The 27,152-nt window shown below is 35.4% G+C and overlaps 1 protein-coding gene across 12 annotated transcripts in view; it reads right to left on the minus strand.

Annotated features, from left to right (window-relative positions):
• The window catches only part of grid2 (glutamate receptor, ionotropic, delta 2), a 460,579-nt gene that overhangs the window by 148,383 nt on the left and 285,044 nt on the right, over positions 1–27,152 (minus strand). For all 12 annotated transcript variants that reach the window (XM_044111473.1, XM_044111478.1, XM_044111477.1 and 9 more), the window contains one exon: positions 6,673–6,726. In XM_044111473.1, coding sequence (XP_043967408.1) covers positions 6,673–6,726 — 54 coding nt within the window. The remainder of the gene's footprint in view (positions 1–6,672; positions 6,727–27,152) is intronic.

Consider the following 27,152-nt stretch of genomic DNA (forward strand, 5'->3'; position numbering starts at 1 on the left):
CAGTCCGCATAAACAAAAACTTATCAGGAAACTATCATTTTCAGTTTTGTCCTCTGAGCATGCATCTTCCACTGTCATGTTCTATTTACCTCTTTGTCTGCATACCCCTGTGGACAAACCAAACAGTCACCACCTAGTATGACTTTCAGTCTCCTCAAAGTTGTTAGTCCTTTAACAGCTAATGTAAAACGAATGTGACACAGATACGTACTGAGTAGCAGATGCTTGTGTGTACAGGACACAACCCTACTTGAGTCATGATAAAGGAGAACTATTTGTGCTCCATCAGCATTTAGCTCATACTCAAATGAGTCTTAAATAGCTTTACCTTGTCCTTTTTGATCTCTAAAGTCAATAAAATAAGATCAAATGAAAATCATAAAAGACAATAGGGTTGTTTAATATTCTTAATTTGTTTTAAATGAAGGTGTCCATCTATTGTCTTAGGCTTCAATCATCTTAAGCTTATGTGAGACCAAGTTTCAGGAATAAATGCAGAGATTTGTTATCAGGAGTTCACTGCAGCTCAGGCAAGGAAATTTCAAGGTATTTTCTAATTTTTCACATTTTCAGTTGCTTGAGTCTTGGATCTCATTCTCATTTATTCCTTTAACATGTCTCATAACTATAATGGAGGAAAAGAAGACAGACAGTTAAATCAGGAGTTTTTTTTGCTGTTTTTTTTCATACCGGGACAACACCTGCAATTCTTCGATCACTTATGAACAAAACACCGAGATACTTGAACTTCTCAGTTTAAGTCAAATATTGATCCGTGACACCTCGAGTAAGCAATTTGATTTTTTTGAAAGACAACAAAAAGTCTAATATACTCCAAAATTGTGCAAGTGGTGCAGATGACTGTCGTTGATTTCTTGACAATTCCTGTTCTTGGTTTAATGCTGGAAATATTAACTGCACCCCAGTTGGCAGCCACATTTTGCATGGCCAATTTTTGACCAGCACAGTGTTTTATGTGAACAGTTTGCAAAACTGTATTACAGCATATTTAGGGCTCTAGGTGTAAAAAATTACACTTGTTGAAGTCTAGCTGTCCATGTTTTAGGTGATGGAAGATCAGAACTTTATAGCTGCTGGCTATGCCGAGGTTATTCTGTAGAACCTGTGTTTCGTAGGTTGGAACAAATATATTTCCCTGTAAGAAGAGACTGCAGCGTCCTGAACATCATTGATGAGTGAGTTGTAGTAAAACTGATGAAATGCAGAGTGCTATTTTGCTGCACTGTAAAGGTGGACGGAATTTTCAAGCAGATATAACAATTTTGATTTTTTTATAACAGAAATGTATTAAGGGGTTAGTACTCAAAATTAGCTGACTCCTGTTCTTAAACCATTTCAACTGGAGTAAGGGGTTTTAAAAAAACAGGCTAGGACAGCTTTTAAATTCTTCGTTTACGTTCTATTGTTTCATCGTTATTTTTCCTAAGTTCCAATAATCCACTCAGTCATTTACTGGAAATCAACATTTTAGGAAGTAACTGTATTTTCTCTTGCTTAGAGAAAATAAGAATGTATTGATTCTATTTCAATACCACTATTTTGATTTCAAGTCGGACAGAGGCCGTCACTCTACACAAAGAATTTTGTGGTATTATCTAAATACTGAAACTCTAGGTAAGCTGTGACATTCATGATACACTGCAGCTCAAATATAAAGTAAAACATTAGCTATTTTTTTTACATCAACTGGAAGTTTAAGGCTGCAAGCATTCCCAGAAACATCCAAATATGACCTCAATCTCCCTCATTCGACACCCAGAAGCCATTCAATTCCAGTCTTCAGTGCAGTATTCAAAGTTGAGAATCAAAAGTAAAATTCTCACTTCATCTTGGCACCATTCCCTGATACTTCTACTTTCTCTGATGCTCTGTATCCTTTCAGCCAATCCCTCTGCCTTTTTGTCTGAGACACTAAACCCTTATATTACCACTCCATCGAAAAAAAAGACTATTTCTGCTTATACCTCTGCCACCCACACAGTTTGTCACCTTGTTTTTGTCAGAACACACACATTCTAAAATATTTTATTTTTCTTGGAGAGGAAATCAGATATTCATAAAACCAGATAATGACGAAAGCAAAATATTAATGGAGAACTGAAAACCGTGAAAGACAATGGAAGTGGAGCAGCAACAGCTGAGATGCATCTCTCATGCACCTTGGTGAACTATCAGGGGGGGAAAAGCCTAGCATGTCTGGAACAGGGCTGAGGACATAATGTCTACATCTCTTAATGCTTTCGCTTGCTATTTTTGCTTCATCTGAACAAACCATTAAGATACCTAGAATACTACAATCTAATGCCCGGCGTTTGCATTATTGTGAAATTTTTAGTACCATAGAATTTTCTTATGTCTAAATTATATGCATGCCATAAAAATCCATCCATCTAAATCCATCTAATTTCAGAGAGGCTTTTAGAGTACATTAGTTTGTAGAAAGATAACCTACCACCTTCATTTGTGAGTTTATGATGCTTGTTTTCAGCTGAAAGGTGTAATGGAAGCAAAATTACTTACTAAAAAGTAATTTTTAAAAAGTTTGCACAATAACAACAAAGATGATAATTGACTGAAGGACAGTTAAATTTGATGAAGAGATTTAGAATGAGTATGATCAAAAATGAAATTATCCTCCAAACTTAAGCAAATAACAGGAAGCAAGAGGAGCCGTAAGCATCTCTTATCATTTCTTGTCTTCCTAACTTCAATCCTCTGATCCTGAGAGGAAAGAATGTGATGGGTGACGGAAGGATGATCAATTATAAGCTGTGAATTTCCCTTCAGTGGTGCTGACTGACTGTTGGCTGTAGATAAAGCTGAGTTATGACAACCATAGAGTATCCTCTCATGCATAATAATCTATAGGGATTGAAAGCACTTTTGCACATTAAAATATCCATTCTCCAAAGAAACAGTATTACATTACACATTATTCTGACTCCTCTGCTCTCAGCAACAGTTGATCCATAGAATTTGGTATATTGTACTTATAACTAAATTGTCGATGACATAGTTGAGGCCAGGTTATTAATATTTTATTAGTTTCTAAGTAAAATCTTTAGTGAAACATGTCCTAACATGTTCACAAATTTGTTCCTGCAGTGAAACTTTAGACTGTAGTAATTCCTCAAGGCTATTATCTAGTAAGTATAACATTTTATTTTCATGTAAACTAAAACATATAAAACTAAAAAAACAAATAATAAAATTACCTGTTTTCTGGCCTAATAAATTGGTTAATGCTAAGGTTAATGTGATTTCTTTCAGTGAATGATTGTGTAATGAATTCTAAGAATGAGTCTTACGTATGAATGTTAAGAACGGGAATTTAAAATGTATATCCTGAGGGTTAATTAGCCTAAGCTAATCTTTTAGAAATCCTCCTTGTTTTTATATTGAGAGCCTACAACATTTAGAAGACACTAACTACAAATAATGGCTTTACAATGTTAGATTTCAGATAAATGGGAATATCCTTTTGAAATTTCCGAAATTTCTTGATTATTTCCATATCTTATTTATTCACTGTCAAAGTGTTGCTGAACAACAAATGCACAAAGTTTCACGTTTTCTAGACACAAAGAAAGAGGAATAGACATATATACTTTTATCATTCTATTTTCTGTACAAAAAGAAAAAAAAAACTGTCTTATCAATCTTAATGAAAGTGTAGTTTTATGTTACAGAGATCTGGCCATTTCATTGACAGGATATGGAGCTGAGGCCACCGATACAGGAGCCAGGGTGCTGGTGGACTGTACGCTGCACTTAAATAATAAAAAATAAAAATGTTGTCTTATAAAGTGAATATATAAACACTTTTAAAACATATTAGTAAGTGTACTTTTTTAGGTTTGGAAGATTATGTTTAGAAATATAGGTAGTGTTTGTTATGGAATTCTGCTGTCAGATTCATGTTAGAATTCAAAGCACAAATGATGTTTCCGCAAAGAACTGGTAGTCAACTTCTTTATTAGCTGCTTGACCTTGTAATCCAACAAAGGATGAGAACAAAGACATTACATCTTCAAAATGCAGAAAACATATCTCCTCTTTTGAGTGAGCTATAAAACTTTATTCATATTAATATGACATTCATTATAAGAAGCAGGTAGGAGACAAATAAATGTTTAATAAAAGAAGCCAGTCACTGATAGAAGTGGTTGTTTCCCCAATACTTTGTTCTAATGTTTGCCATATTCCTTAAAGTGCAGAGCCCATGATTCCTCTTTTCTTCCCATCTCCCTCCCCTCTACAAGTATTAGCATTAAAAAAAACTACAAAAATATTCTTAAAGGCTTCTCTGAAGTATTTAGAAGCAAATGGTGACAATATTGTTTCAGCCTTTCATCTGTTATAAATATGAAAAAGAAAAAAATCTAAACCTTCATATAACAGGGCTGACATTCACATGGTTGACTACGGTTGTTCCTGCAGCATTAATGAATGTGATGCATGCAAACATTTGTTTCCAACAAAAATACTTGGCATAACTGTGAAAGTAATGGGTCCACTGAGGCTTGTGGCATTTCAGAGAATCATGTCAGGCTTTGACTTGAAAATGGAACACAGAGGAAGAAACTGAGACACACCGAAGGATACGAGTAGTGCTTCTTTTTTTGTACCAACTCAAGCTACAACCATTTGTGGATGGACCACCTGTTATGTCCTGTCATTTCACTGTAAGGCCCAAGGCTTTAAAGAAATAGTCCATTCCCAAGAAAAGCAATTTGAGATCTAAAAAGATGAAATATGTATTTTCTTTTGTTGAAATGGCACTACTTATGAAGTAAGAACAAACTCTTTTTATTTATTATAAACAAAATATAGGACATTTCAAAGTAATTTTAGATTAATATGAGTTTACAGCCAGCAATAAAAAAATAATTGTTTCTGTCATGACAAAATTCCATCTGATGAGTTAATGTGAATATGAATCGGAAAAATTTATCAGAAAGACATTGTAAACTCTAAAGTATGATAAAGCTTAACATAGTACTTTAGGTATTTAGAATTGATAATACTGATAATTATAAAATGTATGTCTACTTTTCTTTGTGAGATAGTGAAAGTAACGGTTTCAAAATGACGTGAAACCTTGAAAGTTTCACATCAGTAAAAACAAAAATCTTAATGTACTGTATTAGTCACTAAACAGGAGTGCAGAAAACTAGTAGTGATATGATAAATGGTATTCATAAAATAACATAATTTAAACTTTTTCAGCAGCAAACAGCTCAATGTTTATTGTCTTTTATTTACAGCCATTAAGAAGCTTCTTGCTGTGCCTTGTCAGCTGGTAGCTTCTGCCACTGTTTCACTTCTTTGTGCTTAAGCTCTTTAAAGTTTGTAGGAGTCCTTTTGTGCTTTTGGCAGCACTCTCCAAAGGTTTTCTGTGATTTAGGTCAGGGCTTATGCTGGCCAGTTTAAACTGTTCCTCTTTTACTTTCTCACTATTATTTTGTGCTGTTGGACTCGGGTTGCTGTGAAACTGGAAAACCAATACACAGTGCCAAACTGCCCTTCACTTTCTGATGCGTTTTGTTTAAAAATGCATAGCAATTTTTTAAAATGTTATCACCCTTAATCTAAATCATGAAATAAAGAAAAATAGAGGCATAAAAGAACATCATCCTAGAAAGAATGTGGCTTATCTCTGAAAGTTAAAGCTAAATTTAATCTAACCCCTCAAAGCCTTCTCCCTCAAAAGTGGTTCTTTTCACAGTCTTTGCTTTATTGGGTTCAGTAGGTTGCATACATTATGAGATGGGGTCTAAAAGCTTCAGGTCACTCTGGAGAATATTAGTTATCAACCAGTTTTCCCCCCCACATGTCTTAACCTTCAGAATTCTGTCTTTAAATGTCTTTTAAGCCACACCTTTAAAACTATAACATCACATGCTGTAATAGTATTTTTTGATTAATATGTGTACTTGGTGGTTTGCGACAAATGCTCATCAAAATATGAGCATTTTTGATGATATTTTGGATTGGGAGAGATTGGGAAAGGTTATTTCTGTTCTGACATTAACAATGTAAATATGTAGACTTTGCTCCACTGTACTGAATTAACTTGGACTACATTTTGTTGTTGTAATTCTCCTTTATTTCTCCTGTAGCCCCTGCTTAGTGTGTGTGTGTGTGTGGGCGTGTGTGTGGGCGTGCGTGTGTGTGTGTGTGTGAGATGGAAGATAAATATGGATTAAAGACCAACCTAGTGGCAAGGGGCAAAATGTGTCATGTCGTGTTTATACTGCAGGGAAGCAGAATGCCAAAGATTACTAATTGGAACAAGGTTTCTATGTAGTTTGGAAAACCATGGAATTTGATGTTGTTATTTTCCAGGTCTGGGAAAGTATGAAAAAAGCCTTTAGCAGCAGAGACAAAAACATTTGTATGTTCTCTTCCCTGTGTCCTACTTTCCTTCCTTCATTTATTCCATGTGTACCTTTCACTGTCCTTCCTTCATTCATTTTGCTTGAGTATGAATGGTGCAACGTGAAAAAAAAATAATAAAATCCTCTGCTTATTTTAAGTAAACATCCAAAACCAGAGAGAGAAGTAAGAAATATTTCAATTAAAACTGGAAAAGTGAGGAGAACCAAATGCCCAAGTAATAAGTAAAAACATTCTTTCAAGGACCCTCACCTCGTTAATCAGGATCCAATGACAATCAAAGGCAACCAGGTTGGTCTCCACCACCTGCAAAAGAAAACAATCATCACAAACAGCACTGTAAGAAGGAAATCAAAGCAGAAGATTTGAACACCAGATAATTTGGGTTTTTGTATGATTTTTTGTTATATGCTTAACTGCGTCTAAAGGTTCTAAATCAGAGATATTATGTCTTCCTGGCCTATATAACTGGGAAAAAAGGTATCAAAGTTGCTCAAGGTATCAATCAAAGCAGCAAAGCTTTTTCAAACACATGCAAATAACCAAAAGCTTGCTTATGTATCTGCTAGTAGCAAACCCAAAACACACATGCCTGCATTTTAAAGTTAAGTTTTCAGAGTTTACAAATATTTGACAAACTTCAACGGCTGCACTCATTATTTTCTTTCTCTTCCAGCAGCAGCCTCTGAAATAGATTTTGTGGAACAAACAATGCAACGAAACAACATGCTTTCCACACAAAGAATAAGAAAACTGTACATAAATTCTTAATAGTCCAGCTTAAATATTTACACGTTAACTCGTAGCCAACACCTAATCAATTGCTTAACTGTAATAGCATGGACAGTTTGTTTTTACATATCCGGACTAAGCTACTTAGAGACTTTCCTGTACTTTTCAAAATAATTAAAATCTGCTATTGAGCAACCTCGTTCATGAAACCTTCAGTATTGAGCAGTAAACTTCACACTGACACAATCTTTGTTCACTTATCCTGCCTCACCTGGACTCTCATCCCATCACTTTTAACTGCCTGAATGCTCAGGGGGTTGTTCTCCATTTGCAACCTGCTTAAGCAACCCTACCACCACCCCTAGCACACACTCATATATCATTACCTATAATTGCCTAGGGTGACTATAGAGCACAGTGCCATAAAACACTGCTTCGACATAAACAAAAGCAACTACTAAAGCGGTGGCAGAACATGGTTAACAGTGAATTAAGCCTTCACTCTATCTTCATAAAACTTTTTCACTACAACATTGTGGGTTACCATAAAACATTTGATTTACTTACAACATGGTTGCAACAGTGACATCAATTCTCTAAGGATAGACAATAAGAGAGATGTCTCCGGGTCTAATCTGGTAAGATTTCTGTTGCCATTTACATGTTAACTGACTCTTTGGGTAGCATAAATGAAAAACTAACAAAATGTTATGTGTTTTTACTCTCTCTTAATCTATTGGCAAAAAGACAGTGATCCCCAAAGATGGCCAAATGCAGTTTCAAATCTTTTTTTTTTTTTTTTGCCCCAGGCAATCAGATAGATTCACTCACTGGCCACATTATTAGGCACCCTTGTCCAACTGCTCAGTAATATAACCAAAAAATAACACGGTAACAACTCAATGAATTTAAAAACAAAAAAATCACTGTGATAATGGCTTCTATTGAAGGAATGAAGATGGACAATGCCATGGCTAGTAGTGTCTAACTGAATTGTCTACTTCATAAACTACATGCTTAGTGGGATTTTCACACACACATGCACACGCATCTCCTTGTTTATGATTTTGGGAAGTGGTACAAAAACAGAAAATATACAGTGAGAATCAGAGGTGTGAATGATGGCACATATTGAGATCAGAAGTAAAGGGAGACTGTTTAAAGTAATAGAGCACTATAAGCAACCAAGATATGAAAAATACCATCTTTGAACTGACCATATGTTGGATTTTGAAGCAAATGGACTATAGTAGCAAAAGACTCCACTGAAGAATACTTCAGTCAAATAAAAACTAGTAATGCTACATTTTATACACATTTACCAAAAGTTTACGATGACTGAATTGAAAGATGTTTCCTGGTTTGATGAATCTCGATCTTAGATCCATGTTAAAAAAGTCCAATCATCTTAAACATGTCTGAAAATTATAAGTTCACAGTGGTCCAATGCTCTGTCTCAGTCACTAGATCTCACTCCAATAGAGTGATGGATAGAGATATTTACATCATGGATGTGTAGCTGACAAAACATCCTCTGCTCAATGATGTAATCATGTTAATATGGCCTAAAATCTTTCACTAAGGTTTGCAATACCTCACTGAATCAATGTCACATTTAATTCTAACAGATTTAACAGTAAAAGGGAGTTCAACCTGGTATGAGCAAGGGGAACTGAATAAAGTAGCCAGTGAGTACATGCAGCAGACATCAATGATGAAACAAGCTGTGAGAAATTGAGTTGATTTTCAAGAGTCACATTTAACTTAAAAAAAAAAACAAAAAAAAAACATGACAGCTTGTAGCAAATGTATATAGGATAAAAAATCTCAGTGATAAATCCACACAACACTGCAGTACAATATCTCTTTCAGCCTCTGAAAAAAAATATCCAGAAGAGCATCAGAAATGGAAGTAAAAGCATTATAGAATAGATGGTAGCAATAATGTCATGTTAAAGGACCAGAAAAATATAGAAATTCAAATATGGCTAACTCACAAATGTTTGAGTTATTTCAGGGTGAGTTTAAAATGGTAAAATGGCTCAAAATGGCAAGATTTGATATTACTAAACTAAAAAACATAATAAAGAACCCTCTTAACAAAGCCTACAATGTTTCCATTACTAGTAGATGTGTTAATGTCTGTTTTTCTCACCCAAAAATGTACTAATATGTTTACATGTGAATAGAGGGTAAAAGCACAAATTCAAAATTTGTCTATGTCAACAAGTTATAGTTTCAGCATCATTGAATGCTTAGAAGGAATATTTTTCCTTCAAAGTAACAAATTAGAACAATAGTGTCTTCATTGTAGTATCAGTGGCACTTATAATTGTGAATAAATGATGTCTTCTAAATTTGATGCAACAGAACTGAGGCACAACAGAACCCTATTTAATATTACATGAAGGGAACATTCACCCTAATAATCCTTAAATGTTATTTTCACAAAGGACTTTCAGGGCAAAATGGATGAAATAATGTAAATATTATCATGCTTCTGTTCCTTGTTTGTATGGAACCACTGCTTGGAGTAAATGATTAAAATCTTTCCTTTATACCCAACTACTGCCATCCACCTGAACAGATGTTTTAAGCTCATTAGTGAAAAGGCAGATTTGTAGCAGTAGACATGTCTCTCCAGAGGTTCAAGCTATTCAATACATTTCTGCTTCAGCCCTGCATTTCCTCATATCCTTACACAAAGCTTCACAACTCAATGGCAATACAGCAGATAGGCAAGAGACACCTGCACATGCCTCACCTCAGGTCAAAAAAGAAACTCCTCTGACATATCTGACCAGCACTGCAGAAGACAGTTTTTTCTACAAATCTTATTCTCTAAAGTTAGAAGATAGAACAAAAATAAACTTTGTGGTATAGGACAGATCCAATCACCCAGTGTCAATAAAAGTAAGCCTTTACTTAAAGTTTTAAGAAGCCACATTGAACTCTGACCACTTGCAATGGCACTGAAACACCAGTATTGTACATGGTCTGTCTACTGAGAGACCATGAGACAGTCAAATACTACTTTGATCCTGCAATGACCTTTACCCACCGGTCACTCCAGGAGGAGTTCAACAAAGACAATAGTTGTTTCTTCCAATCCACTACTGTTAGCTTGTGAGAGCATAAATGTTTGATGCTCTCATAAGTCTAGCAGGTAGAAATATATGACCAATGTGGAAGCATTATGCTAAGGAGAAGTTGTTCAGAAAAGCAGACAGAGCCTCTCAAAGTATCTTCAAGGTTGAGTTCTGACGCCCAAACTATGTTGACCACTTGCATCCATGTTTACATCTTTTGGTCATGATCCATATTTCATGATCCTAGGTGGGTGTTAGAATAGTAAACTAGTTGAAAGCTTTGCCTGCTGTCTCGGCCCAATGTTCAACACAACAGTTTGCCCAGGTTATTGTAGATAGAGCCTCAACATGTTTTTTTGTTTTTTTTTTTCCATCTCCCACTCCATCCTACCATCATTCATCAATAAAACCCTTAAATATATAAACTAATTTGCGTCTGTGAAAAGCAAAGATGAGACGCTTAAGATCCTAAACCAGACCCGTTGCGATTCGGTCCATGAACACCACATGAATAAAATGGGTAGAATGTTTAAGGTTTCTACTTCAAAACCTCAAAAATTAGTCAAACATTTTTTTCCACGTACAATCAAGATTGCTAAGTTTAACAGACCAACCACCATACACAATAGGACAGCTGATTTATTGCAGTTTATTTTTTTATGTGTGGATATTAAATCAAAAATTTTATAAAGAGACAGAATAATGGTAAACAAATGTGTTTATCAAATTTAAACAGAAAAGTAGCAAGTATTGTTCAAATTATGCTTGTAAACTTAAGAACACAAAGTGGGTGGTAACAATAAATGACTTTCTCTGCTTTAAAAACTATTAAAAATTAGTTGTGTAATGTAATTTCATGCTCTATTTGTGACCAAATCATGCAATCAGTCTTCAAACCACCCTCCAAACTATGCATATTCAATCACTGTACATAAACATGCAAGCACAAACAGTAAGAACACAGTTTTACAAAGAAAATGCCAACACGCGTGTGCACATATTAATTTTTAAAGATGCAGCCCCTGAATCCAGCTGTTCCATTATTTAGTCAGAATTTAGACATATTTTTCTTTCGACACACAACATAAAATACTGTGCATTTACATGGCTTAACAAAAACTGCTTTCTGATCACTATAATTAATGTTTCTGTGTCTGCCTGTAAGGGTGCAAGCACACAGTGTCTATGTCTCATCGTGGGGGTGTGTAATTACTGTTATCACAAATCTTCCATTCCACCTGAATAAAGAAAGTTGAAAGATAAAAATACATCCAAGAACTGGGAGGAATGAGGCCCTGTTACAAAGAGAGAGCAAAAGACAGCAGGAGAAGAAGTGCTAATTTAAACTTCATAGTTTGTACGTACACAAGGACTCAGCATTTATATGTTTGTGACATTCTTCTGTTCGTGGTTGCATGGATTTCAAATACATATACAAGTATGAACATAACAAATAATAGTTCATTGAACTATGTAGTAACTATGTAGTTCATAGAGGGTCAGGTGCCTGTCTCTAGCGGTCCCAAGACAATAGCCAGGGTACAGCTGTACATATGACACTTCTTGGTCACTTCTTTCAACTTTAATTCATAATTCTTTATGCACATTTAAAAATTGAAGTTACATGCTCTTGCCTCTCTACTTTAGTTTTCAGCCCACGCGTTTCAAATTCTAATTTCTATTTTCGATCATCCTCTAATTTGTGCAAACAAGTTAAATTAAATAAAATTTATCTTTCTCAGTTTTGTTAGATGTGGGGATTATGGACATGAACAAACAACAAGATTCACACTGAGAAATCTAACTAACCGATTCATGAAATTTAAGGGTGACAGTAAAAAATGCTGCATTGTAATGAAAATGTATTTATTCTAATCAGGTACTACATCTTAAAAATTTGCACATTGATCAATAAATTTTGCTAAATGTATTTTAGCATAATTATGTCATTAAACCTAAACTATAAAACTGAAGCACTGGAAGTGTTACTTCTGTAATTTATTAATGAAACTCAAACAATAATGTCAAAGGACATATTTCTGTGGGTAATTCACCTGCTTGGCATTAACTGGAGGGGGACTATTAAATTTAACTCGTATTTTTCCACTTTGATTTGTTTGATTATGTTTTGCCAAAACACCCGACGTGCAACTTTTTTTAAATACTGAATGTTGCCGAAAGTGCTGAATGAGGGGACCTTTCAGAGTCTTTGGAGTTATTGTAAATGTAGAAGGAAAGCAGGTAAAAACCATCATATATGCAGCATGCTTATATCAACATGAGGAGAAAATACTGACAAATGACAGGGGGGATGCAGAGGACTGGATAATGTACCTGGCAGGGTTGCACAGTTGCACTACCTGCAATTCTTCTTTATAAGAGACTTTCTATTTGGTGTTGTAGATCAAGTCTTTTCAAGTGAAAGAGACCAATTCCAAGTGAAGTCACATGCCATTTTTGTGACAGTTCAACTCAAGTTCAAAATGCTTTATGAAATCATCTCACCCATTCTAGAACCACTGAAATTTGTGACATGAGTTTGGGTACGTTTTATGACACGTCAGGTAATTGTACTTGATGATGGATAAGGCTGGTGAAGGTCCAAAACTCTCTTCCTAAAAACTTACCTTACTTTCTTTTGATTTTTACATTCTTACATTCTTATTCTCTAAAATGTTTTCAGAAATATAAAAAAAATAAATTAAGCAAACATAAAACCAACTTGAGGTCAATTACATTGAGCTCAAGTTACATCTTTGAGATAAGAATTTCTATCTAAAATAATATTGGATTGCCTTCTCTTAACTGGGTACAACTTCATACCTTGCCAGCCAGAATGTTCAAGCAAGAAAATCTATTACATAAAAATGTTTACACTCAATCCCTTTTATGTTTCTTTATCCCTCACTGGTTTTGCATTATTGTGTTTTTACAAGTGAATGTGAAGTGTATTGTGCTCATGAGGAGGGTATAGCACAGAACAAGTGAGACAGGTGAACACACAAATTGCATCCAAGTTCTTTACCGGATATTTGAAGACCTAAAATGTATGTATCCTGGTAGTAGTTTTACTGGTGCAAACTTCTATGCAAAATGTGTCAGTTTGTCAGATGAAAGCAATGGCATTACTTTCATCACTGGAGGAAGAGATAAGCAGCAGGTAAAAGGGTGTGAGTTTAAGACATCCTTGGATCTACGGGAGTTTCGAGTACATTTAGATGGCTAACCATTAATTGCTTTAGGATCTGTCTCAGACTCATTAGGGATCCATTTGGCTGTCTGTTGACATGTTGGAAAGCATTTAAAGAAGAGATTTATTTTAAGAAAAGAAAGGTTGAGTACATGGGAGTGACTGGGTCTAAAGCTATGAATGTTCACAAACAGAAACTCAAATATAGATCCTTGTGTGTGTTTCTCTCTTATTAAACATATCAAAAATGTCAGTACATAGTATTGTATCCAAGTTAAAATTTCTTTAACTTTAATTAAAGAAATTAACTAAAGTCAAAGATTGACCGCACACACCTGGGTTTAATGTAGAGGTGGGACTACATCATTGCTTTGAAGGTTACAAATGACTTCAAAGTCTTTTCACCAACGTTTTGTGTCAAGTTCCATGTTATGCATCCAATTTCTAAACTGAAATAAAATCAAAACAAAACACTGACTCAAGTCCTATGTACTAAACTTTGAATTAAATATTAAACAAGTAATTTGATAAAACATGTTATTTGTTCACAAAGTAATTATGAATAACTTGTCGAATTCTTGATTAACTAGAGTTCCAAGTTTGATATATGGAGCAATCTCAGGACACATAACAGCTTTTTTTATTGATTACATGACAAACTTTTTAAGGGAAAGTTTAAATAGGAACATTTTAAGGGGAAGATTACATAAAATAATTTATGTGATATTTTATCTAAATATATTTGATGAGTATGGCTTACTAATGTGAAGAGCTTTGACTTTCAATTAAATTATTTTAAATGGATTTTCCAAACCAAGTTGCCAAAAAAATATAAGCAGACTAATCCATCACATGAAACAGTAACTGCATTCCTGTACAAATGGTGGTCTCCTCCAACAACAACAGAACAAATGTGATTTTCTTATTAAAATTAGAGCATTACCAAATTTCTGAAATAGCTATCAAATTATGCACACAGCAGTAAATATAACCTACCTGATCAAGCTGACTTTCTACTGATAATACAGGAGAAGTAACAACTTTATTATCTGCTAGATGTGTAATAGTCTGACTCCACATACTGTGTTTTAGCACAGGGCAACAGCATTGAGAATGGAATCACACTGAATAATCGGATGAAATCATTCAGTTTGAATGAGGGCCGTAGTGGCAACGTCACTGCTGCAATGGCGTGTACAAAGGTTTAAATTGGAAGTGAGAGCGTACAACACTTTGTGTTACTTCAGTCTGACTGCAGATCAAAATCCATGACTTGACTCCACACTTCTGATTTACGGCAAAATGTCTCCTCTAGCCTGAGATAACCCTAACTGCTACATTTCAGCAACCTTCTTCTGCTGCTGCCATGCTCTGGCTTTATTTATGCTTGATTGTATCTGTATTTGTGAGCACACTAGCACCGGATGATATAAATTATTTTCTCAACGGTTTAATCTAACTCTATACTCCTCACAAGAGTAACTGTGTGCTTATATAATTTATGAGTGCAAAAAGATGGACAAGCACGCTCATCTTTAAACAGGACTCTGTGGCAGACATCCCTCCACCACACTGACTGTCAGAATTGCTAATCTGAAGCCTTTTGTTTGCTTTTCTATCATCATGTCAAGTAAATAGGGCTGTTGTAAACAGCAAATCCCTCGCATAGAATAATCTACTGATTATTCTTACGATTAATCGAGTAATTGGATAAAAAAAAAACATAAAATAAAATACTGGTAAATCTGGCATAACACCGGTGTTACTATCGCATAGCAATATCATTTCAGTTTTTCATTTTTGAGCATCTCTAACAGTTACTTTTCTGTCCTTTAGAAATCTAACCTGTAACAATAGCTCACTTTAGAAGCTAACCTGAAGAAAACTTAAACAAGGACCTGAAATTCTATTCAATATAATAATAAAGAGGTAAGCTCACAAATATGATTATAAAATGTCTATGCTCCAGCTTTTAGTTTATGTAATTGTCTCAGTTTAATAGATGAACTCTCACCTTGCCCCATACCCGTCAAGCTTTGGGTTTGAAAATACGGGAAATGTCGCCTGGAGCGGAGGGGGCTTGTGGTGGTGGGTGTGGGGGGCAGGCGAGCGACGAACAGAAGATGGGGGTGGAGGCCAGGAAATAGACCAGGGGACAGACGAACGTAAGTCCGGAGAGACTGGTAGACGAGGGAACGAAAGTAAGAACGGGGGGGAGTAATGCAGGATATTTACGGCACCTTCGTTCGACACACTCAGAAACTCATGTACCGCCACAGTGATGATTTCCGCCAACCATTTGTTGAGAACTGGATGATATTAAATTTATTGTGCGGCTCATCCGTAAAGTTACACTTACACTGTAACCATCAACTACTCAGCTGCTCGCCATGTTCAGTCTATCTGTTTACCTGTATAAATACTCCCGCAGGGTTCTTCCCGCCGTTCGCTTTCAACCAGCAGCTCCCGGAGGAGAAAGGCTGCCATACTCCAGGTATCGCACAGGTCATTTTAAGGGTGCTTATCGGTCCCCCAAAAATAATGAGAACCCAGGCGTTATCAATCAATAAAATCCCCACAGGCCGAACTTGAAAATTCGAATTTATGCTGCTAACACTTAGCTTTCGTCAACAACGCAGAGGCGGAAGTCAGAGCTCCGCGCAAGGCAAATAATGTTCCGGCCGGAACACGGTGCGCTAAATAATAAAACATAGATTAACAAAGCCTCGAAGCAGAAAAACTTTCCTTGATGCATTTTAATAATCAAGGTACTCGAAATCATTCAAGGAATAGTTTCAGCCCTACAAGTAAATGAATAGATACACTATAGATTTATATCATATTTTAGCTCTAAAATGCATGAACAATGTTTTAGCAAATCCCTCGCAATTAACGAGTGCAAAAGGTAGACTGATGAGTCTGGAACTGGAGAAACATTGTGGAGAAATGGAGTTCAATGTAATCAAATTGAATGCACTGGACCATACCATGAGTCACATGGGTATCAAAGGTCTATGTAATTCTTTCCAACAGCTAATGACTGTAAATTACTACCAATGCAACGTTTAATTAGTTTGATGCAGTCATGATCACACACCAACGATTTCCAAAGTCTGGTAAGGTTGTGCTTTTATTCCTACAGTTAGAGAGTTAGAGGGGGAAAAAAGAGAATGTGCTGTACAAAGAACTATGGATTTAGTATACCGCCTCATATGTGCTTTTCTGTTTGCTTCAAAAAAAATTTCAGTAATATTGTTACTCTGCAAACTTTTGCTGATCAGATATTTCACCTCCATTCTTCAACAGTGAGCTGTCACAGTCAACAAATGCCACAAAAATCTTGTCGTGACAAGGTCTTGCCCAGCTCACTAACCAATCCAGCAAAACATCAGTATTATTGATCAATCACATTCTTTCTGATGAAAATGTAAGGAAAAAGGGCAGCAGACTTCTTTTTTTTACTTTTTTTTACTCCTCAGCAGACATTTTATATGAGCTGGTCTCTACTTTTTTTATTCTATCTGAAAAAAATCTTTAGCAACAGCGGTCTTTCGTTTCATATGCTGATATGGCAAAGGGTAAGAGCACCAACATGCTATACATTTATCATACTGAAAATGGGAGAGGTGTGTGTGCTGGCAGGAGCATACTAGACCCAAGCACACATTGGCCTTTCAGTTTATTGATCTGACCACAGCTCCAAGCACTACGAAATCCACAGAGACGATGTATAACCCACACACCGCACAACAACCTCCAGCAAATATGACAATATTCAACTTGACATTTAGATGCGGATGAATCAATGGCTGAAACGAATAGAATCAGCTGTCTTCATGGTCCAAAGTGCACAGTTGTGTGTACACAAGTGTGAATGGGTAGGCTGACGTGAAAGTTCTCGCTGGTCTTGTGTTCTTAATTTATCTACTAGTTGCTTTTCAAGAACTACAGTGGGATTTTACTGTTGATATTATATATGTCATAGCTTATAAGTGTACATAAACATAAGGGGGTCTAATTAAAATTCTAAGATTTGGCTGCATATTAAAGAAAATGTACAAATGACCAAAAATGCAATAGAAGACTTAATGATGTATGTTAAATGTAATACTGTTGACCCTGCAAGCAACAACTTACTGTTGACAGCAATGATCAAGAAATCTTTAATTTGCATACATATTTTTTTTCTTTATCAAGATATAAGAATTATGTTTAACTGAATGTCTAAAAGTGCATACTCATTGTATCGCATGCTATGGAGCAGAGGTCTTCAACTCCAGGCTCCTGTCATAGAGCTTTATTCTACATCTTAAACAATGAAAGGAATTCATAAACTTCAAATCCAATTTTTAATTATTACCACTGTAACTATTCCTACTCACCCTATTATTGAGGTCAGTAGGATAGGCAGTGTTGGAAATTTTACAGTCCATAACAGAACACCCATTTAAGAAGCTGAAATGTTGTCAGTTTTTGCCAATTCCTTTTTATTGAAAAAAGAATGTAAATTTGGCTCACTTTTTCCATTTTGGCAGTTTATTAGGACCTTGGCATTCTATACTGTTTACTACTGATTTCTTTACTATTTTACTGTTCCTTCTGCTCGAGCAGAACTTTCTGCCACTATTCTCCAAATTCTGGAATTGTCTCCCTCTGGACATTCCCAATACCGATACTCTGCCTGTGTTCAAGTTTAAGATTGCTTACACATTGTAATTGCCTATTCTTCTCGAATTGTTCATGTTTGCTGCTTCTTGTTATGTTGCTTGATCTGTACAATGTCTTGCAGTGCTCTGAAAAGCATTTCTAAATAAAACGTGAAATTATTATTATCATAATGCTATTTTAAAACGGAACTTCTCATTATGCAGGAAACTAAGTTGGATAATATAATTAATAATGTAAAATACATAAACTCTCATTCCAAGGGAAATTTTACAACATTTTTTTCTTGTATTTCTTTTTGTGTGCAACCATGAAATATGTGCTTATTAAATAGTATTCCAGCATCAAATTTTTTCATCTAATACTGTACCACAAACAAACAAAACATATTGTTCTAATAATTTAATTAAGCCAAATACTCAAGCCAAGTCAGGTTGTTAATTTAACTTTATGTCTTGCTAGTATTCTATATCAATATTTCAATATACATAAGACAGAAGTGGCAATGACTGTTTTTTCATTATTACACAACATTAGGCTTAGTTCTTGAATCTTAGAATTTTTTTTACATTTTGCCTTAAGGATTGTGAAAAATCCAATCAATCAATCAATCAATCAAATTTTATTTGTATAGCACATTTCAGCACCAAGGCATTTCAAAGTGCTTTACATCATATCAGACACAAAAACACAATGAAACATAGAATCAACGATCAAAACACAACATTAAGTATTTGATTACGTTTCAAATACAATCCTAAACAGGTGGGTTTTTAGTCGAGGTTTAAAGGAAGTCAGCGTTTCAGCTGTTTTACAGTTTTCTGGAAGTTTGTTCCAAATTTGCGGTGCATAGATTCTGAATGCTGTTTCTCCTCGTTTGGTTCTGGTTCTGGGGATGCAGAGCAGAACCAGAACCAAAAGACCTGAGAGGTCTGGAAGGTTGATACAACAACAGCAGATCTTTAATGTATTGTGGTGCTAAGCTGTTCAGTGATTTGTAAACTAACAACAGTATTTCTTTGAGCTACAGGGAGCCAGTGGAGGGCCTTTAAAACTGGTGTTATGTACTCTATCTTCCAGGTTTTAGTGAGAACCTGAGCAGCAGCAATCTGCATCAGCTGCAGCTGTTTGATTGATTTGTTGGACAGAGCTGTAAAGACTATGAAGAATCAGGGAGAATCCAAGTCAGCCCATCATTAACATGTACACTTTGTGCACAAGAGGTCATGGTATGACATTTTCTTGCACAGTGTGTATTAATGAGTGGTGATGTGAAATCTCATAACATGTAATGAAGTTGTAACCAGTGGGGGCATAAAAAGAGGTCATAGTAGAGTCAGAGCCTAATGGCTGGTGTTTGAGCGAGTGAGCCATGAAAGGAATAACCAGCTGTATATGGTGGAGAGCAGCAGCTGTTATGGCCCTCAATTACACATCCGATTTGGCCTCCAGAGGTTGAAGCATATGCTATAGTTTTCCGCCAGAAGAGCTGACCTTACACTGCACTCGAGTTTTAGTTTTATGCCAAGAGTAGCTTGACGTCATAGAAGTAATTTAGACAAATTTTAACCATATTTTCATGATGCTGAGTGCACAAAAAAACTTGATTCCAATGTTATAAAAACATCGAAGAGGACTATAAAATACTGAATGATAATTCTCTCAGCTTCAAATCTCCTGCTAAATGACTGTTCTATTAATATTCAAATGTAACTTGCTGCAAAATCAATTGCCCTTTAGGGACAGGTGAATAAAGCCAATTTAAGTTAACTGACCCTCTGAAAAGTGATCTGCTTTGAACAATTAGATACATCTGACAATACAACTACATACTTTTCCTATCACTTGAGACATTTTATAGCCAAGTTCTTGTGACAACTATTTTGCATCTCTAGTGATGAATATTTAGACTTTTCTGTAACTAGAAATTTCACTAACAAAAACACATTTTGATTTCTAAGAAGTTTTTTAGTATTCTAGAAAGCAAAAGGCAAAAATAATGTACATTACATGTTTAATATTTTTTGTGACGAGCAAAAATATCTGGGAAAAAAAAAAAAAAAAATCTGTGAACATCTGTGTCCACATGACAGAATGCAGGTCCTCAGAAAACTATTTGATATGTATGCCGTAGCAATCGGTGTAACACTGCCAGAGAACGACACAAAAAGACACATCAAACGGTCCCATAGTTGTTACTATGCAAATAACTATGCAGATAATATGCAGCTTTGCACGCTAGATTGAATGAGCAACATTGCTAATTGGCTATACATACAGAAGAGAAGAGGTAAATCAATCAGATTGTAAACTGAAATTATGGGTAAAATATCATATTTAGACAGCCAGCAAGTATAAAAATATATAAAACCAGCCACTAAAATAAAACACAGTATTTTTTTTTTTCTGGGTGATCAGGTTTTTGTTGGCTCCCTTTATTCATATAGAAAAATAAAAAAACTTTCCATGTTTTATCTTGCAGTAGTTAAAACTGCATTCAGAAAGGTTATAAAAAATGATGAAAATTACTCTCGACTTGAACTTACAAGTGGCGTAATGTAAGTACAAGGTTTGATATCACCAACAACTACAAAACACAAAGCTATAAAATATTACAATTACAGTTTTATTAAATAGTTAAAATGGCTTAGTTATTTTCACTCTTCTAACTTCTGAATCTAATGGATGTTTCTAAAGACATGCTTTGTGCTGTCAAGGAGAACTAAAACATGCTCAAAAAGAAAAAGTGTCTTCTTAAAAGCCACTTTGTTGTTTGCAGCCATTCATCCATACATAATAATAAGCTCTTGGGAAATACAACCATCTCTTTTTTATTTTTTTATTTTAGCCGGTAGACATACTTAGAGTAACTCTGTGGTTTATATTGAAACGCTCCATTCTTTCCTTCAGGTCTGTGTCTTTCCTCAAAGTCAACCATCCATTATCATTGTCCTATTTGTTGTTCTTTGTGGTCGCCTCTCTGAGTTTCATTTTAGCTGTTCTCCATTTTTAATTTGATTATGCTTACCACATTCTGGTCTGTTTTTCTTGTAGTATTACAATTTTCAATGACATTTTATTGGATACCATGTACAAGTTCTTAATTTGACGCTAAAGCATAACAGTAAAGAGAGGTGGGGGCAAAACGTTAATTTTACAAGGATGATAAGTATTTTGCTGGCACATTTTATAACATAATAGACTAACTAAAAATGCTGTATATATCAAACATAACATATGTAAAATTTGACTATGTAACATAACACCTTTAAATTGGTGCTCTGAATCGCCGGCTCTTTTTAACACTCTGCCTTCAGCACATCAGCACAACAACGCTACTCCATTATGTTGTCTACAATCATTTTTAGGGGTGATTAACTGAGAAGTAGTTTATATCGATAAGCTCAGCAGACTTCCACCAGGCGTTTGCTAATTACTGCAGCTGCTAGTCTGGAGGAAAGAGGCGGTGCTCTGTGAGGGGGAAACTTTGTGAAAACAAGCATTTCTTTCCCCCCAAAATGGGTTCCGTGGGAGATTCAAGGATTTCTCAAACATGAATGAAAGAATCAAAGCAACACTTCAGCTTTGTTTTTAATGAGCGAATAACATTATGACATGATATAAAGTCAATGTTACATAAAGCCACTTCCATTCCACTTTTAGATGCCAGTACTTTTCCTCTAAACCTCACTCCATATACCAAATATTTCACAAATAATGTCTATTTGTTTTTTATTATTATTATGTGCCTCACTTCGCTGACAAAGGTAAACATCCAGGGAGTAGACATTGAGATATTGGATTCTTAGTACCTGGGTGTTCACTTGAAAACAAACTGGACTGGACTCATAAGACTAATGCTCTTTGCAGGAGGGGCCAAGGGAGACGTTTTGAGGTCTGAGGTCTTTTGGATTTCAGGAGATGCTACTCAAGATCTTCATTGACTTTGTGGTGGCATCAGCCATCTTTTATGGTGAAGTATGTTGGAGCAGCATTTTCTCTACAACTGAGAGGAAGCAGTTACAAATCGGTTGTTTTAATGCTCAATACACATGTACAATATGTACATTACAAAAGGAACCAGACTCAGTTGCACACCTCTTGGATAATAAGTATTTCTAATGACTACACAGAATTTTCTGTTATAGTCCTGTATAGGTTATTATTTTTACTATTATTATTGTTTATGTTAGTCTTATTTTTTAAATAAAATGCTTTTGGGAAGGTCAGTCTAATAGTCTACTAACTGAGCCACAACAGCCCAAAAACGTAATATTACATAGCCTTTATAATGAGAGTTATATGTACATTTAATAAAGATATAAATAGAGTGAAAGGGTGGAGAGTTTAAATGGCACTAAGTGCATAATGACTGGTAAATGCATAAGTTTGTATGAGAGTTTAAGTACATGGAAGAAACAGAGGAAACGAGAAGGAAAAAGGCAACTGATAAGCACATTGGAAAACTGAAATTGAGATGACATGTTTATACACAAACATATCTGTACCCCCATTAGTGGCTGTACCAGCAGCAGTCAATAGCACTAACCTTTGATGCTACTACACACATACACAGACACACAAACAGCCTTCAGTCCTGTAGCTGAAATGCCTATAATCACTGTGCTCCCAGTTGTGTGAGCACAGATAAAGCTTTAATGTCATCCCACAACACACATACTGGCACCCTGTTTATTAAGATAAAACCATAATGTCATGGCTGCGTTGTGATAAAGTTCAAGGGGAAAACCAATGCTTGAGTCCTTTTGCTCTTTTAAATGCAGTGAAAGGTGGTAGTATACTCTCTTTTCAGGTAAATGTGTCATGGTAAAGTGTGAGTCTGCACTAATATGTTTGATTCTTGTGTCACAGTTTAAAATAGAAAGGGATCATCAGTTTCTGGGACACTATGCCCAATCTGATTTGTTTTGTCGTAAAGATGTGCCGAGTTCAGAAAAAAGATGCAGTATTTATTAATCTGTACCTAACTGAGCAAAATGAAAATAAAGTTCCTTAACAAGATCTACAATGCCCTATGAATGACAGTGGATCAAAGTTAAATCTTTTTAAATATTTATCTTGTTCTCAAAGGCCTTGTGTAGGTGTTGGTTCAAGAGAGATTAATTTTCATAGTTTACAATACTCTATTCAGACTCGTACATTAGCCAACTAAAATTGTGAAAACTTTGTCTATTTTGGTTGCACTACATGAGACTTCACTTTGTCCACAGAATGCAGCATTAAAGCCAGTAGCTGACTCAATTCATACATTTTTTTGGTCTGAATACCTCATAATAACAATAAAAAGTTAAGCTAGCATCACTCTACAATAACAGATAACAGAATTTTTTGGTGCTTATGCTGACTATAGATTTATATAAAAGAGCTGGTAAAAAAAAAAAAAAAAGCATCACACAGAATAAATAACTATTATTCCTAAAAATGCATTCATTAAATTAATTTACCCAATTCTTCTGCTGTACTGACCTCTACCGCTATTAGACTGACCTTCCCAACAGCATTTCTTGACAAACAATGTGTCATTCTTTCCATCCTCTTCCTGTTTAATTATGCAACTCCTCCTATTGATTTAGTCCTCCCCTTTATGTTCTATAATTAGAGGTCAACATTTATTCCCAGCACTTCATTGCCACAACAAAGACATTGAAGCAAAGATCTGTTTGTAAATAAAACAGAATAAACAAACCCACTTCCAGCAACTGAGAATGGCTATACCAATAAAAATATTCTTCAAACTATTCTGCAAAGAGTTAAGCTAAAAGTGAATAGTCTAAATAACTCTAAAATAATTTAGATGAAAATCACTTTAGAGTGCTCAGTTACAAGACTGTATACCAATACATCTCAGTAAACAAAAGAAACAAAGCATAAAAACAAGGTACACCCCCACCAACCTAAAGTCTGAAGAAATTCAGGATAAAATAGTGATTTTAAACCACATGCAAAATTCTAAGAAAAATTCACAACTATGAGTCATTTGGACTGCAATTGTACATACAAGTAATAAAATGAAGCCAAAACATGTCTGATGTAATGCTGCATTTAAATAAACACAGACATACCTGGCTCTTTAAATTGTGACAGATATAATATAATATAATATAATATAATATAATATAATATAATATAATATAATATAATATAATATAATATAATATAATATAATATAATATAATATAATATAATATAATATAATATAATATAGTTGTCTTTGTTTTGATTGTTAATGACTGCTCATATTTTCTTTCCCAAGCATATTTCATGGCCTTTGGGTCCAGAATGGATCAGTGGTAATTCATTATAAATCACTGAAAATTTATGCACAGCATGTTGATGAGAAAATGCATATTCATCACTGGCAATGAAGCACAGCAGCATCACAACATCTGATTTTAAGGCTCCACTGGCAGTGGAGGACTGCTAAGCCCAAAACCGGAGGGAAAATTACAGCAAATGAGTTAAAAAGGGATACATCTTCCATTTCTTTATGTTTATGCGTTTTGTTGCAGGGATAAACTGGCATTAGCTTGCAATGTCAGACTGGTCATTAAGTATTATCTTGCAAACTTGTTCACACAAAGATTCAGACAAGGGTAAAAATAAATAAATAAATAAATAAAAACAATATTGTGAATCCAAAATCTGTTGTAACAACTTGTAAATATGTCATAAAAACAACAAATCGCTCAAGTGTGATTGATTACATTCCACCAATTTCACTTAATAAGAGACAAAACGCCCTTTGTTCACAGTTGTATAGTTGTGTGAATGCTTGTCTCATCCATAGTCCAGGTTTGAGATTGAGATGTTTAACTGTATCAGCTTTTTAAGGCTGATACTTTGCATCCTGCTTCTGATTTTTTCTTTGTTTGTTTTTTTAGATGGAAATGTAAACACAATAAAAACCTCATAACAGCAACGATAGGGATTGTCATTTCTCTGCGTTTGTTAATTGGTCAGCCAATTAATAACTCGCATAGCATGTTTTTGTAAAAGAATACTCCTGTGCTAAGAAATCGACTTTCCTCTTCTGTGTGAAAACTGGATAGACAGGGGATATGTGTGCACCGACAAGGAACCTAGCTGGCACTGGCTCATATGCACTAGACTGAGAAAAGGGCAACAGAGCAGGAAAATGTTAAATAATCCAGAAAATTGAATGAGCATGTTGGGTCTGCAAATGTATCAGACACTGTGTGGCGAAGTGCTTCAAAAAAAATGGGCGAGGGCTATTTTACTGAAATCCATCAGATAAAGGTTGTAAAATAATTTAAATATTTAAAATCCAGATACCATAAAAAACAAATATGACTAATAAAACCACAATTGAGTTACTACAACACTGTGGAGAAATCTGAGAGCCTGTCAGAAGCATAATACTGGTAGCAGTACTCAAGGGATCAATACGTTGTATTTTATGCAATAAAGGATCAGAAAGGAGGTCACTACTTTGAGAAAAACAGTAAAAATACCAAGCATAGGGAAGACTGCTGACAAACCAAATAAGTGAGAATATACATACATTTGTGGGAGAAACACAAGCACTCCCCTATGACAGTAAAACAGATAATGCTAATTCAATTCTTTCCCGAAAGGTTATGGTGGTAATATTGTTCTATGGAGGAAGTAGGATGAAGAACTGAGCAGAGGCTGAAGTACATTATGGGGAGGTCCTTGAATATTTGTCTGAACACTTAGGAATATGTCCTCTTTTTTTTGCTCCACATTAACTAGAAGTGTTGCAGAAATTTTGAACATCCCCAAAAGAGCATCTGCACATTTACAAGCTCACAGATTCCAATTTGATTCTACACAATGTAATAGGGATGAACTCCCCACTGCTGATAGACATTAAAAAGATATTAAGCTTCCAAAGTGCTACACAAAAGTAACTCTCCAGAAAACTAAAAAGTCTGCGCACACTCTGTATAAGATCATTCAGTTTTCAAGTTGATCTAAAAAAAGAAAAAGAGAAGTTTAAAATCTTTTGTTGTGCTATGTTAAAAGTGTGTTTTCTTCTGATACTCTGCCTTCAGCACATCATCACAACAGTTTCTCCATTATTCTGTCTACAACCATTTTTAGGAGCAGTTCATATGAGAAGCTCAGCCGATGACCAATTCCACTAGGTATTCGGTAATTAATGCTCCCACTAGCCTGGTGGAGTTGATTGGAGAACACGCAGGATGAGAAGGAAACTCAACTGGGGACTGCAGATTCAACAAGAAGCTTTGTTGAAATAGGTGGCACTTAGTGGGAGCAAGTGCTTAGGCTACCATGGGATATTCAAGAACTCCTCAAAAATGCACTAGAGAATCAAAGCAACACTCAAGGTCTGTTTCTGATGCAGGAATAGCATTACAACATGATATACAGCTCACAAAAATAAATTTCTTATAATTCATTCATTCATTCATTCAGGATAAGCGGAAGAAGATGGATGGATGGATAATATCCTGCCTTTAACATTTATATATCCAACTACACAAAGCTAGATAAGAAACAAACTTCTAACAGTTTAATGTTTGTGCTAAAATTATTTGAAACTGCAGCAGCGGTTTGCTGAAAATCTGCGGCATTATTATGTTGCCAAAAAGAGCAGGTTGGTAGAATAGAGTGAAAAATAGATCAATGGTTTGGTCCTACAGTAATGCGGGCGCTGTTCGGATTGTGGTAAAGAAGGACCTTTGCTACAATGCAAAGCTCTCAATTACACACTTTGTTGTTTTCACAACTTTTACCTCATGCTCATGAGATGAATTATGACTGAAAGGATGAGATCCCAAACACAAGCTGTTGAGATGAGCTTTCTCTGCAGACTGGCCAAACCCAGTCATAGTGATAAGATGAGGAACTCCATCATCCAGGGGGAGCCATTTCTCCACATCAAAGGGAGCATTTGAGGTGATTTAGCCATCTGATCTGGAGATTCTGAATGAGCTGGAGAGTATCTGTGGATAAAGATCTCTGCATGTTTTGGACATACGGACGGACGGATGGATGGATGGATGGATGGAAGGAAAGCACTAGAAATA

This window comes from Gambusia affinis, linkage group LG03 (genome assembly GCF_019740435.1).
Source record: "Gambusia affinis linkage group LG03, SWU_Gaff_1.0, whole genome shotgun sequence".
Lineage (NCBI taxonomy): Eukaryota > Metazoa > Chordata > Actinopteri > Cyprinodontiformes > Poeciliidae > Gambusia > Gambusia affinis.